Source organism: Thunnus albacares, chromosome 4 (genome assembly GCF_914725855.1).
Source record: "Thunnus albacares chromosome 4, fThuAlb1.1, whole genome shotgun sequence".
In the NCBI taxonomy this organism is placed as follows: Eukaryota; Metazoa; Chordata; class Actinopteri; order Scombriformes; family Scombridae; genus Thunnus; species Thunnus albacares.
In genome coordinates, this window is record NC_058109.1 from 22,545,427 (window position 1) to 22,560,829 (window position 15,403).

Genomic DNA, 15,403 nt, shown 5'->3' on the forward strand with positions numbered 1-15,403 from the left:
GTGAGATGGTGCAACTATGTTGGATTATAACAGTAAGGGAAAACTGTCCTTTGGTGGAAAATGAGCTAAAGATGACAAAATTGCAGCTGGAAAGGTCTAAAATCAGACATTTATTCTCTTCGGGATAGAAGAGATAAATAAATAAATGCACGTGTGGTGGCAACATTTGAATGAAAGCAATTGGGTTTATGGGAAACGTAGTCTTAATTTTGAGAAACAGTGAATCAGAATCAGGCTTATTTCTAAGTAGGTTTGCACATGCAAGGAATTTGCCTCATGGTTGTGGTGCATAACAATCAAAATCTACACAAAATGTATTCAAAATATATTCTAAGTGAAAAGAGCTGTTATAAGTTTAAATTGAAGAGAATTTAATGTACAAAACATTGACCAGGAATGTAAATATATTCATGGTGTAAACAGCATTTGCAGTGAGTAAGTAAAAATAACAAAACCATTGTTTTAATGTACTGCACCAAGTTATATGTAATGAATAATAAAACCCACAGATGCACAAATGTTAGATTATAAGATTTTACGTTAATGTAACGTGTAGTGTCCATTGGTGGGTCAGGAGTCTGTGGGGTCCCAGGTCTTGTTGATGAGGACAGCTGCACTCGAGGTGTAAGATACAGTATTAATCTGCATCTTTCCAACCAAGCATCACAATACAAAAACCGTATGATATTTATATGGTTATGTTTACGTCTAACAGTTAATAGTTGTCATATTATTCTTGCTGTGTGCACTTATATTATTATTATTACTGCTGATTTTGTGCTGTTGTTATTGTCAAACACATCTTCAATTTTCACTCATGGCAGCAAGTCACATCTCCAACTGTGTTATGGTCAAATTGCACTACTTTGGCACAATATCCACAGACGATTAATTAGTGCAATAAAGTTTCCTGATAAAGACTTCCTTATTCACTCCTGTTGATAATGACAAAAGTTTCTGTTGGGCCTCTGTTTTTTTTACAGTCAATACAATATTATACATTACTCTGTTGATAATGTTGTGGTTTATTCAAACTTTTAATCCTCTTCCCCGTCTGCATGTCTGTTTATTGTGTAAATTCGGGTGCGTTCAGAAAGTGTGAATACTGGAGGAGACGAGGGAATGAAGAGTCAGTAAACTGGAACATGTCCAGACTAACCTGCTGTGAAGCCTTTGGCAAAAAATGTACTCTGATAGATTCTTTGTTTGGTGCAAAAAAGAACATCGTCATATAGGCTATATATTAGAGCTGCAAAGATTAATTGATTAATTTTGAACTATTGAATTACTATTTTGATATTCAATTAATCAGTTTGAGTATTTTTTTAAGAAAAAAAGAATGTGTGGGTTGTGGACTGTTGGTTGAAACAACAGAAAACATTTAAGGACATTATTTTGGGCTTTGGAAAACAGGGATCACCTTTTCTTTTTCTTTCATCATCATCATCATCATAAAGCTTTAGCCAGTAAACAATTTTTCTTACATTAATTAAATCATTAGTGATAGATTATACTTTTTTTTTTAAAGGTTATTAGGAGGCGGTACCGACTAGACTACTATTGTGCAGTGGTGGAAGAAGTATTCAGATCCTTTACTTAAGTAAAAGTACCAATAAAACTATGTAAAAATACTCAGTTACAAGTAAAAGTCCTGCATGAAAAAATGTAAAAGTACATAAGTATTATCAGCTTGATGTAGTTAAAGTATTGCAGTCAGGTCCCTCCAAAGGGTCACCAGATAAATCTGAGGGGTTGTGAGATGATTAATGGGAGAGGAAAGAAGAAAAAACAAAGTTCTGATACACAAATCTGTTCATTATCATCAATCATTTGAACATATTTTCACTATTGAAATGAAACCATGTGAAAAGTTGAGAGGGAAAAATGACTATTTGGTGGAGCTGTTAACAACTCATAGACATCTGAAATGTGACCCCAACTACACACTGCTTTTTGTAAGACATCCAAAGCCAAAAAGGTTGGAAACCACTGGTTTAATCTTTAACAATGTGTTGTATTTTAAAAGCTTGTTATATTATCAATTGTGTCAAATCTTCATCTGAAAAGTAACTAATGCTGTCAAATAAATGTAGTGGAGTAGAAAATACAATATTTCCCTCTGAAATGTAGTGGAGAGGAGGTATAAAGTGGAATAAAATGGAAGTACTCAAGTAAAGTACAAGTAGGCTACCTCAAAACTGTAAAGTAGGCTACAGTACTTGAGTAAATGTACTTAGTTACTACTGTTGTGTTTCATTTGTTACACAGTCTTCCAGCAGTCATCCTCCCACAGTGTTCATCTATAAATTAATTTCTAAACGGTTGTTTTCAAGCCGTTAAAGTCCTTTAACCTAATAATCTTGGGAGGTAAAGGCTGCATTGACCCTGCCTCGCCTCTTTTGCAGGAAGTCCTGCAGAGAGAAGTCAATAGTAGTTGTCTTGAACGCACCTCAGTCCATATTTGCGTTACGTTTCAGAGCAACGTAGTTAGTTGTTGTTCATCGTGGGGAGCATCTGGGTCCAAGTCTACACATCCATGGTCCAAGCAGGCGACTGACACAACTAAAGTGAGTGTGGCTTTGCGTAGAAGAAGTAACTGAAACTAACATTATAAGAGTAACATTTATTCTGTTTATGAACATACTGTAAGTGAGCGGGTAGGTGAAGCCGGGCAGGCAGGCTAATATCAGCCGGCTAACTGGACTGTTAGCTACGTTAGCGCTGCGACGTCAAATAGACATATTGGTTATTTTAACGTTGCCGAAACGTTTGGCTGCTGTGACACAACTTGAACCGAGTAGCTTTTAATAGGATTTATTTTACGAGTGTCTGCTGTGTGAGTTTTAATAACGTTAGGGTAATATAACACACAGTTTGCTAGTGCAGAAATGTATTATTAAAGCTAATTTTGTCTGCTGTCAGCTTGTGGAAAGATCCAACGCACCCATAATCAGGTCTATGTAAATTACTCATGTGGACAATATAAAACTATACATATTACTGTCAGAGGACTTACACCAAATACTGTTGCAGTTGTTGCCATTAAAATATGGTGTTAAATGCTAATTTTATCTATAAATAGTTTAATGTGTTGTTTTAAATTTCCACATACACACAGCATGTAAAATGGGGGGGAAGGCAGGTTGTCAATACAGCTTGATGTCAGTAAACTTGCAATTTGGGATGCACATAGTTTTTCAGTAGTAGTAGTAGTAGTAATAATAATAATAATAATAATAATAATAATAATAATAATAATAATAATAATAATAATGATAATATGTGAAGTTGTTTCACCATATAGTCCTTGTTGTGCACCACAAACAAACAGGTGGTTTTTTAATCTAATTTGGGAGCTCTGTGTCTCTCAACCTTTTTCACTTCATATCATTTCATCTCATATATTTCTAGGTGTAAAATTCCTTAACTAAGTTGATCATAAGAAATGTAGGTGTGCCCGTATCCATCTCTCAGATTAGCGAGACTGCAGATACTGAAAACAAAATTAATGTTTCACATTTTAGGTTTTCTGTAAACTTGATATTTGTCACATTTAATTGTTGCTCTTGTCATCTTCATATATTTCATACACTTATTTCCTATTTACAGTCAATATTTCACATTTTAAATCCCATTGCTAAACTATTATTATTCGACTCAGTAAATAGATTTAAAAATTTTCACTTAATTTTAGCACTACTTTGTTTATTTCATTATTATTATTGCCTCACTCTTGTTCTGTTTTTATTCTTTTATGTTGCATTTGTAGTAGCAAACGACACATTATTTAATCTAAACAGATTCTGATTCTGAAGAGGTCTCAATGTGTGTAGCTGTAAAAATGAACTTTTGAAACTTTAAATTGTAACTTAAGTCTTACGAGTTACTCTGACCTGCCTGTTTAAAAGCCTCAAATGCAACTTTGTTAACCAATAAAACCCTTAGTCAGATGAAATATATTAAAAGTGTTACTCAGACTTTCTAGCTACAGATGACTTTTTTTCTGCAGTGTTAAGTAAGGTGAAAAGAGGTTATGACACTAAATTCAGTTATGATAACAAAATGGCTCCGTCACTCTACGTTATCCTTCCTCTTTTTATGAAAGAGCACTTTTTTCTCTCTGTGTAAACAGAGTGAGACTCATAAAAACCAGGAGGAGACGACCCCTTTCCCTTCAAGACTATCAGAGTTGAAGTAGCTGCTAGCTGGCTTGCTGCCTCAGTGAAAGCTGGTTAAAGATAACCCCGACTAATCGTAATAGCTACTGTTTACAGTGATAAGGCAAGTGTAATTGATTGATAAAGCTGAATCCCTCTGCATACTACTGTAGTTTTATGAGTGACATAGAAGACATAGAAATGCTGTCTTTTTTCTATTACAATACAGTTTTTTAAAATAGCATTACCATTTTTTGCCTTTTTAATTTTGGTCTGATCTTCCAATTAACAGTAAATATCTATAAACTTTATCTTTCCAGTCAGCCAGTCCCTGGTCTAATGAAGTGTAAGCCACAGCCATGTTTTTCTAAAGGAGAGCGACATTAAGTCTATTCCTTTATTCAGACTGGAGTCTTTACTGAGTCATGTCCTCTTTCCTTATCATAAAAATGTTAGGCTTGGTCAACAGAAGAAGATAAGGTCCTGTTTAATTACATTTTCCCACTAAATGGTGAAAGGTTTCAGGTAGTGAATTAATCATATGCTGTGTTTACATCCAGAAACATTTCTGTGGTCAGGGAGTGAACCGGGGCTCAGCCCTCCTCCTCTTCTCTGTTCACTCCCCCTCAGCTGGTTGGCTCCATTTGAAGGTTGAAGTAACTGCTGGTTGGTCAGTTTAGTAGGAGTTGATGGGTTTAAAGGTTCAGTTGGTCATATTAACAAGACTATATGTGGGCTATAAACAGAGAGTACATCTGGTGAGCAGTGCTAAAAAAATGTAAAATGAAACTATATATGACTGTACAAAGTGTGTATAAAGTGTAAAATTATCCACATAGTAGCATGTTTGTTTTTTTTACCAGCTATTCCAAGTTACACACATCAACACATCACTCACTGAGCCAGTAGACTGTTACATGTCTCTGTGTAGAGCTGCAACAATTAATAGACAATCAGCAACTGTTTTGATAATCGAAATATTCATTTTAGTCATTTTTTTTTAGGCAAAAATGCAAAATAATGTGCTGCAAACGATTTGAATTTCAGTTTACCAGATTATATTTTTACCATGTTTTTGTGTAATATTTCAAATCAAAGGATGTTGGGTAACATTTCTCAATACAATGTCTCCACAGAACATCAATGCAATGCTGCTTCTCAGACGCTGTCAAAGCCTTACTCGATTTGGCCCCCTCAACTCCCAAAGGTACATTTATCACATTTATCACAGATTATGGACCTCCAGCAAATCAAACCAAAACGGATACGTTTATTATTAGAATATTGTGTACAATTAGATAACAAGTGGTGTATATTTTATTTTACACTCTGTGAATACCTCAGAAATGTATAATTATACATACATACACAGTTGTATTCAATATGAATATAAATAATGAGCTTGTCTTGATCTGCATAAAAGTTAGATTTCCATTTTTTTCATTTCCTAGACATCAGGTGATACCTGCTGCGGCGTCGTGTGCGGCTCGTCTCTGGAGCAGCAGCAGTGACGACCAGAGATCGCACCAGCATGCTCACAGTCCCAGCTGGAGACATGGCTTGGCAGGACTGCTGGCCGGTACAGGAGCTGTACTGGCTTACGTCCTCCACCACCACAAGGTTAGGAGGCCATAAGATCTGTAAAGACTGTAAATGTTGAATTTGCTTTTGTCATAAGGTAATATTATGTCAGAACAAGCAATTTACAGACATGAATTTGATTGTTAAAACTTGTGATGGACGTCTGATATTATTGTTGACATCTTATAGACTAAACAATTAATGCAACAATATCAGTAATCAGTAGATTAATTTAGATGAAATTTGGTTGCAGCTTACTGGCTACAATCCTCTGCCAAATTTTCTTTTTACCACCAAATAAATCTCTTGCTCTTACTGAAAGTGAATGGCAGCAGTGGAAAGCAGCTTTATCTGAAAGATGTGTTGTTGAACATCGATGAAGAACAATGTGTTGATCTAGAGCAGCACCATTCTAGTGTATAGTATGTTACGGTTTTAATGATAAAAGTAGTCAATTATTTGGCCAATTTGAAGTTAATTAACATTTGATTTAAGCAAGGCGAATTTGCAGCGTTGGCTTTCAGTCACACCCTTTTATGGTGTTCTATCTAACGGTATGGACAGTGATCTATTGCATATGTTGGTACACACTATCACCAGTTTTCACTCCCACATGTGCGTGACTCAACGGGTGTTACACATCATCAGATGAGGAAAGTGATTTGTTTAGAGGAGTGCAGACTTGACAAATTCAAGGTTCAAACTGCTGACCATAAATGAAGAAATGTTTTAGTTGCATCGTGGATAGTTTATCATGTCATTTTTTCATATTTGTTAAACTAACTGAAGTGATGGACTAGTTGATTTGTCATCCATGCAGCTCTCACATGTACAGTGAGAAAACTTTAACCTCTCCAAGCAGCAGTGCAGATCTTCTTTATAAACCTGTGAATAATTAACACAATGAGTATCATTGAGTATCATCATTGTGCTAAATGTCTCTTGCAAGATTTACTACTACGAGGACAAGAAATAAATCATGTATTAACTCCTACTTTCTGTTCTACTGTGTTTTGTCTTGATCCGACACAGGTGTTCAATATTCAAAGTTTAAAAATCATTAACAGTTTAAGAACATGCTGCTGCTACTGTTCAACAAATAAAAGCCATCTGGTGGACCAGCATGTGTTATTTCCACAATTAAGATCACAAAACTGATGTTGCCTCTCATCTCTCCCCGTGCAGGCTGAGCAAGCAGACACCATTACAGTTCGAACCATAGAGAAGACCTCTTCTCTTCCCATCTTCAGCCAGGAAGAAGTCAAAAAGCACCGCTCTCTGGAAGACGGTGTGTGGGTGACTTACAAAGGCAGCGTTTATGACATCACTGAGTTTGTGAGCATGCACCCAGGTGGGGATAAAATCTTGTTGGCAGCAGGTGGGGCCCTTGAACCCTTTTGGGCTCTGTATGCTGTACACAACCAGGAACATGTGCTGGAAATCCTCTCAGAATATAAGGTGGGAATATAAGAATTGGTTTCTGTTAATACTTCAACAAAAATAATGTTATAAAAAAAGTTTAAAAGTATGTTTCAACCAATTGCAAAAAAGAAAGTTATCCACAAAAACCAGGAGTAAGATCCAAAAGTAAAAGAACTGTCAGGTGATCATACAAATTCTCAAAGTTAGAAGGTACATTCCTGTCACTAGCGTCTTTACTAACACACAGAAAAGTGTATTTACTATTTAGCCAGTGAACTACTGATAGAATATAGTCTGTCAGAAAAAAAGGTACCTTTCAGCAGATGTTCACTGCTTGCAGGTGGAGAGTTTCCAACACATAGCTGAGACAAAAACTGGTTGTGACTACAACAGTTCAGCCACAGTTTGTAACCTTATGTGTAGACATTCAGCAGCTGAAATATCTCAACGTGTCATTGAATTCCGTTTAAAATTTAACAATAACACACTATGGTGCATAGCTTCACCTTGGGGTCGCTGTTTGTGGCTGGAAATGGAAATATGACCTCGTTTCCCCCCCGTATTACGATCCAGGAACTTGACTGGCCAATCAAAGTCCAACCTACAACAAAGGAGCATGTTTGTCTTAAAGTTCAAATGAGAATCAATGGCAGTTAAATGTGTTAATCTGCACATCCAGTAACAGCATTTCCTCAAGCATCTATTCAGTATGACAATCCATTAAATAATGTTTGTTTTCATGTTTGAGGAGTCAAAAGAGAGATCTTGTTGGTTATAAAAACATTATCAGACGAGGTCTGTTGACTTTGATCCTGGGACGATGATGTCATTTATTTTGTCTGTCTTGCATTTGATCCCTGAAGATACATATGAAAAGGTCTGCTGCATAGTGTACTCTAAGGAAAGATTAATATCTGTCGGCTAAATACTGGCACTCCCTCAAGTGGCCACTGAGAAAAATGCTCAGCAGCTGCCAGGACAGCAGAGCAGAGTGACTGCTTTCAGAAAGGGGAGGATGAATTGGTTTGCAGCAAAGGAAAGACACATTTGATTTGTATTTTAGGTCATTTGAGATCAAGAGAAATGTTTGAGTTAGACCCATGTGGGCTTATAACACTTCTCTGTGTCTGTGGTTGATAAAAGGTCGGTGAGCTGAATGCAGAAGACCAGAAGAAGCAGCAGGCTGTTAAATCAACTGACCCCTACTCCTCTGACCCTGAGCGTCACCCCATACTGCGCATCAACAACCTCAAACCCTTCAACGCTGAGCCGCCACCTGAAATCCTCTCTGACAACTACATCACCCCCTCCGCTATCTTCTTCAAAAGGAACCACTTGCCAGTTCCTCAAGTGGACCCGGCTTCGTATCAGCTGCACGTGGAGGGACTGCCTGGAAGAGCACTGACGCTGTCTTTAGAGGACTTGAAGACTCGATTCCCCAAGCACACTGTGACCGCCACACTGCAGTGCGCAGGTAACCGCCGTTCTGAGATGAATAAGGTCAAGCAGGTGAAAGGACTTAACTGGGGCATTGCTGCAATCAGTAACGCCAGGTGGAGCGGTGCTAAGCTCAGAGATGTTCTTCTGGCAGCCGGATACGGGCCGGAGGTGGCGCAGTGGGCTCGCCATGTCCAGTTTGAGGGGCTGGACAAAGATGTTACGGGGACGACTTATGGTGCTTCCATCCCTCTAAACAAGGCAGTTAGTGAGGAGGGCGATGTGCTGCTGGCTTATGAAATGAACGGCGAGGATATTCCGGCCGACCATGGCTTCCCTGTCCGCGTCGTGGTACCGGGCACAGTGGGCGCACGCAATGTTAAATGGCTGGGTAAGATCATAATAAGCGCAGAGGAGAGCAGCAGCCACTGGCAGCAGAATGACTACAAGGGCTTCTCCCCCGGGACAGACTGGGACACAGTGGACTTTAAGTCTGCTCCGGCCATCCAAGAGCTGCCCATTCAGTCCGCAATCACCACACCGGCAGACGGCGCTGTGGTCGACCGCAGCGAAGAGGAGGTGACCGTGAAGGGCTACGCATGGAGCGGCGGAGGCAGAGAGGTGGTGCGCGTAGATGTTTCTCTGGATGGAGGGAAGACGTGGCAGGTGGCCCAGCTGAGGAGCAGCGAGAAGGGACAAGCTCCCGAACCTTCGCCTCCACCAGGACGAGCTTGGGCCTGGAAGCTGTGGGAGGTGACGGCTCCTCTTCCTGCCAAGGCTCAAGAGCTGGAGATCGTCTGCAAGGCAGTCGACAACAGTTACAACATGCAGCCAGACACAGTTGCCCCCATCTGGAATCTGAGAGGAGTGCTGAGTAACGCCTGGCACCGAGTGAAGGTGAAGATCAGAGAGGACGAGAGCGAGGAATAGACTCATGATGTACTGCAGCAGGATGTATCGATACGTACGAAACAAGATATTTATGCAATCTACCTGAAAGAGTTTCAGCGGTACTCAAAACAAAGTTGGTGAAAGCTGTAAATGACCAAACCAGAAAATGTCCGGATTTGTCAGATATGGATTCACTTACACTTTGGTCTTAAGTGAGAATGTGATTCAGTTAATTCTGAATCTTTTTTGATCTGTCGAAAAGAAAACATTTATTTTTCTAATCATCCTTGATGCTAAAAATGTACGCACAGTGTGTCAAAAGGGTTGAATTGTTCTTTGTGATTAACATGCATCATAACTTAAAAGCCTCATTTGAATTAATATGATGGGATATGTAAAGTATGAAGTTAATTATTTAGTAATTGCTTTAAGTGAAGGCTGTTGGAGTTGTGTGGAGTGTTCACTTTACTTTAGAGAGAACAACTGGAGTTTATCAAGACTAGGATTAACTTGGAATTTTTAAGACATTGTGAGCGTCTGTTAATCTGCAGCTGTGGCTCTGCTTACCATTAACCTCTGCAAGTGAAGAGATGTGAAAATAATCACTTTTTGAGGGAAATTTGAGTCGCTTGAAGAAATCAGAGGTGAAGTGTGACCCTCAGAGAGCACCATTTAGGTTATAAACCTCTCTCTGCACCAGATTGATTGATTGATTGATTTATCTGATATGTAACCTGTGTCTCTGGTAACAGGCAAGTGTGAGGAAAGGGAGAGTTTTTTGAGCTCAGCAAAAACATTAAGGATTAAGAAAGATGAAGAGAGTGGATGTTGAGAGAGGAGCAGTAAATAATGTGTGAGGCCAGCTACAGTAAATCTTAATATACACCCTTTTTGAAACGTCCTTGAAGTGGAGTAATTGCACAGCTTCTGCAGAAGTAGCCCTGCTTTTCATGGTCATATTCAGTCATATTAATGTTAAATCACATTGACATCATCATATCATTTAGCCTTGTGATTAACTTGGCTTACACAATGTATTGTGTAAAATGTACGTTATTGTTGAAGATGATGAATAAACAACTCTAATTTTACACTGAAATACTTCTGATGATTCACTTACTGCTTATTGCTGCAACTGGTGAAGAGTCAGAACCATCAAGCACGTCTATGAACTATTAACTATTTTTGTGTCACTCAGAGTTGAACATGTTGACGTCATGGTTGAGAGTCAAACTACAGTTTTCTTAAGTTGATAGAAAACACATTTAAATCACAGATTCTTTTTGTTCAAGGGTGATTTTAGTTATTTAAAATATGGCTTGTGTAGGAATAATACTATACTTGAAATTAATATTATGCACTCGTTAAGGTAATAGGGGCACCACCTCCACTGATTAATTGATTAATAATGAATTAATTAGGAGGAAAAATAATTAAATCAAATTAATCAGTCTTATATCTGAAAGTCATGAACTCTGAATACAGTGAACTCCATCTCTGATATAAAGGAACAGACAAATACAACGACTCAACATATTTATTTAACTACCAAGGAATAGGGATGAGTGGGAAACACCAAGCATATATGCATATAAATATATACACATATATACAACTAAAATGAATGAATGGGTAAATTAAATTAACAAATTATTGCAGACAGAATGAAGGAATGAATGTTATCAAAAATACAATGAGGGGCCAAGACTCTAACTGAGAGCTCCAGAAGCAGCTCAACAAGAACTCAACTAAAAAGCAAAAGATTGCAGAGATTCCTAAACCACAAGCCAAGCCATGCCGTTTGACATTTGAATAATCTATTATTTTTGTAATCTCCTATGTTTATCGTGTACTTAACGTTAGTTAAAGACTTTTCCAAGGACTCTTTTGATTAGTTTAGAGACTGGGATACCTCCCTACTGTCTGTGTGTCCACTATGTGGCCTCAGCTAGTCTGAGACTGGATTCATCCTCCTGAGAAACAGTGAACTGAAGCTGTTTCACTCCTTCCTTCATCACCAAAGAAACAGTAGGAAAACCATCTACCATGCTTCTGTCTCAGAGTTGATGCAAGTTATTCAAGATTTGAATTTTTATTGGCTGTAGTCATAGAAATGCCAGGCCATCTCGGCTGCAGGGCCAAGAGGAACACAGAAGAAGCCGCTAAAACGGCATGAGCGAAGAAGAAGAGGTCAGACAAAGAGTTGTAAAACATCTTATAGCGAGGAGGCGTGTGTTTGGAGAAAGAGCATCCTTAGCGCTCTTTTGGGGGACCCCATTGGTTACTAATTAAGTCCTTTGTGTGGAGAGAAAACTGGCCTTCAACTCTAAGGGGGAATAATTTTATTTGTATCAGATATCTGAAAATTACACGCTTGCAAATTGAATATTCACTCATTCTGTCATCAATGTCATCAACACGTCATGGAACAGTGAGAACACTTAGAAATTGTAATATTGATTAACTTAACAAAATACAGAATAAAATCAATTAACCTTAATTTCCCAATCTGTAATTAAACCTATTAAGAAAGCATTACACTAGCAATCGAACCATAGCTAAATGATACACTTACACACAATACATTTATATCAAATAAATCAAATGCAATTATATGTGACTTATAACACATCAAAAGTTAACATTGGCTAGGTAAGTCTAGATACAAACTTTTTTTAGTGGCATTTCTGACCCATTCAGACACTTACTGTATATAAAACAAAAGAGAGGAAGAGAGCGACTAAAAGGAATGCAGCTTCTCCCAAAATTTACAACTTAAGAGACAGGAGCTCGCAGGAGAAGGGAGGATGGCCCATCCAGGTTGGAGCAGTCTGTTTGTATCTGAGAAGAAAAACAAAGTCGTTAATTTCCAAAACTGTTCATTTTCTCTCTGTGACTGGTGGTGAGAAGGCTGCGTCTTTAGTCCTTTTCAATGTTTCCTTGACATCCTTAGGCCTTTAGGTCAGAGGTCATTGGGTCTGTGTGTGTGTTAGTGCTCCTGCACCTACACAGACAGACTGTTAGGCCAAAAGGAATCATAATTTTTTTGAAAGAATGAAACTTTTCTTCTTATATTTCTGGGTTCATATGTCTAAATCTCTTCCAGCTTTCACACACTAATTTAAAAAAAAAAGTATCCTTTTTCTTCCCTCTCTTGTGAGTTGGAACAGCTGTATACACACTGACCTAATTATTTTCAAAAGGGGAAAGTCCACAGAGGTTTTTATACTATGACTAACGTGACTAACTGCGTAACTAGAAAAGGAGCTGGAGCTGCACGGTACTTTTGCTTGCTCATTGTGTGATCTGGAAAGTTTAGAGTCTCAGAACATGAATAAGGTGACCTCAAAAGGTTATATTGCACTCACACGGTGATACATTTTGTTGTTTTGTGTGGCAAAATTCAGTTTCCAGTTCCCAAAGTCAGTGTCGAATTCATCAGGATGTAGTCATTTGTTGACGGCAGCGAATAATTAAACATTTTAATTACTTCAGCAGAAATCAAGCTACAACTGTCTGTCCAAAGTCACATGTTGGTACTAAAATCTTCACCCTGGATTTTGATATTTTGGCTTCAGCACCAATCTTTATCCACAGTATACAATATAACTGTACCAAGTAATGACGCAAATATCCTCTTCTTCTTATTTAATCATTCCTAAATGTAGTAACAGTGGAAACGGGATATGGACTCACTCAGACAGCTTCCTGAAAAATGATGTTGCAGCTGACAGGAAGGTGGAGAAGAGGAAAGAAGACTTTCATGTGATGGATGAGGTGTCGTGTCAGGACAAAAACTTAGAGGAGATAGAATAGAATGCAATAAGAAAATCTGAAAAATATAAAGTTAAATCTACAGTTATTTGAGTAGTTGTTAGTCTAAAACTGTTTTTTATCCTGTTTTAAAGTCAGTTTGTGTGATTTCTTAATGAACTGGGAGTCATGATGTTCTCATGATGACAAGCAGCATGTGATTTGGCCCAATAGGATTATGAGGATGTTGATGTTCTCCTGCACATTGTTTTCTTTGGCTATAAGAGACTGAAAAAGACATTTTTTATACGCCAAAACCAGATATCCTCCAGTTGTTTCTATGCATGATAAAAGCTGTGGGATCTGTTTGTTTATTAGCGTCTGTGGGGGATTGGGCAGGAGGGGATTGTAAACTTTTCATTCTGATCCGTCTCTGACTCATGAATGACTAAAGCTGTGGTGGGCAGATTTGAGTCGGACAGATAAATAAAACAGGTTGATATTGCTGTAACAATTGATTTATTGTGTTAGTTTCACGCACAAAAACATGACAATGGCATGAGTGTGTGTGCAGTGGAGAACAACTGTGCACTACTCACTAGGAGAAGGGAAGCAAAGTTGGCAAAGAAATGAAAAATATCCGCTCACTTTAGAGGAAGATGAGAGGAAGAAATCAATTTAAATAATAATAATATTGTTCTACAGTATAATGTTGCTGTGGTTACAAACGTAGCTCGTGACGTTTTTTTGAGTAAGGTGTCGGAAGCAGCCTCATCTAAAATGAGTTCATACTGTACTCCCAATTCGTGCTTGTTCCTGCTTTCTGTTCCTTTCTTTTCAAAAATACGTCTGTCACGACAATGACATGGACAGTAGATAGGAAGTGGGTAAAGCTGACTCTTAGTATTACAGCTTTCTCTGTCAGCAAACACAGAGAAATGTGTCACATTGGTGGTAAATTTAAACCAATGCACCACTGCTTTCATTTAATTTCTCTGTGGTCAGTTGTGATACAGTGAGGAATGTAAAGATGGAGGCAGAAAATGTCCATTTATGACTTCAGTTTTAGAGTTTAACCATTAAACCGATGAAAACAGAAGCACTGTGGGATTAATGACATTAATTAACCTAATGCTAATATGCAAATAAATGCTAATACTGTAGGTTTGGTTGTCTGCAGCTCACTGTCTGCAGCTCACTGGTCAGGTTCATAGTTGTCCCCTTGTTGTAGACAGTAGATGAAAAAGTTATTTCTTTCAACTTCTGGAAAATGTCGATTTGAGCTCTGCTGTTGGCACACAATACAAAGACAATCCTTTAGTGTTAGTGTGTCTTCAGGTTTAAGTCTGGGAGGTTCTTCTGAGGATGTGTGATGCCATCAATCCACCATGCACTCACATCTTGAGTCCAGGTGTTTGTGCGTCTAATGCTACTGTAACATTTACACTGGTTTTATACACTGCAGTCTACTGTGATCCTGTCCCAGATTATGCAAAGATAAAGGCACAAATACACAGGATGAGAATTTCATGAGATGACATCAACCTTTCATCATCCACAATTGAATATTTATAAATTTTGCAGACTTTTACATTGCTTTGGGTAATGAAGCAAGATTTGGATGAAATCTACAGAAGTGTAAGCAATTCTAATTTGATCCAAAAATATGACACAACTGCTTTGCTGAGTTCGATTTAAACAAGCAGGAGTTGAATTTGGCAGACAAGGTGGAAGCAAAAACAGCAACAAAAGTTGCTGCTGACAGCTGATGCATGCTAATCAACTCATTTGACAGCCAAACAGCAGGCAAACACATAGCCCTGACAATGGCATAATGTTATTTACACATCTAATAGACACAACGCAGCATTATGACTCACATTTGAGTTGTGTTTCTGATCACCTGAAGAATTTGAGTTCAATATTCACTCTACCTTCAGCTCTGTTTTGTTCTTAGTGGTCAACAAATATTTGTCTCTTCCTTGAGAATTTCACCAGCTAGTTGCTAACTTTGTCTGTCTTTGGAGCTGTGCAGCTTGTCTGCAGGTTTTTTTATTTGTTTTTTGTTGAAAACATCTTTAGATTGCAGCTGGTGGAAACAAAGTTTTTGAAAACTGACTGAACCGTGCGGTAACTTTGCTGGGCATTAAAGTGTTAGCCTG

At 38.2% G+C, this 15,403-nt stretch overlaps 1 protein-coding gene across 2 annotated transcripts; it reads left to right on the forward strand.

Annotated features, from left to right (window-relative positions):
* The first annotated feature begins 2,442 nt into the window (after positions 1-2,442).
* suox (sulfite oxidase) lies at positions 2,443-10,587 on the forward strand. Of its 2 annotated transcripts, none has more exons than XM_044349430.1 (5): positions 2,443-2,567; positions 5,294-5,364; positions 5,609-5,777; positions 6,924-7,196; positions 8,304-10,587. In XM_044349430.1, exons 2-5 carry the CDS (start codon positions 5,306-5,308, stop codon positions 9,525-9,527), a joined length of 1,725 nt encoding a protein of 574 aa, XP_044205365.1. In that variant the 5' UTR covers positions 2,443-2,567; positions 5,294-5,305; the 3' UTR covers positions 9,528-10,587. The 2 variants fall into 2 exon arrangements, with proteins under 2 accessions (XP_044205365.1, XP_044205366.1); XM_044349431.1 differs by lacking the exon at positions 2,443-2,567 and adding an exon at positions 4,809-4,827.
* Positions 10,588-15,403: the final 4,816 nt, after the last annotated feature.

What these genes read in the sequence shown, in the direction of transcription:
- suox (XM_044349430.1), top strand. Translation starts at nt 5,306, where the DNA reads ATGCTGCTTCTCAGACGCTGTCAAAGCCTTACTCGATTTGGCCCCCTC. An exon ending in ACGTCCTCCACCACCACAAG is followed by an intron (nt 5,778 to 6,923) that starts GTTAGGAGGCCA and finishes CTCCCCGTGCAG; the next exon opens with GCTGAGCAAGCAGACACCAT. An exon ending in AAATCCTCTCAGAATATAAG is followed by an intron (nt 7,197 to 8,303) that starts GTGGGAATATAA and finishes GGTTGATAAAAG; the next exon opens with GTCGGTGAGCTGAATGCAGA.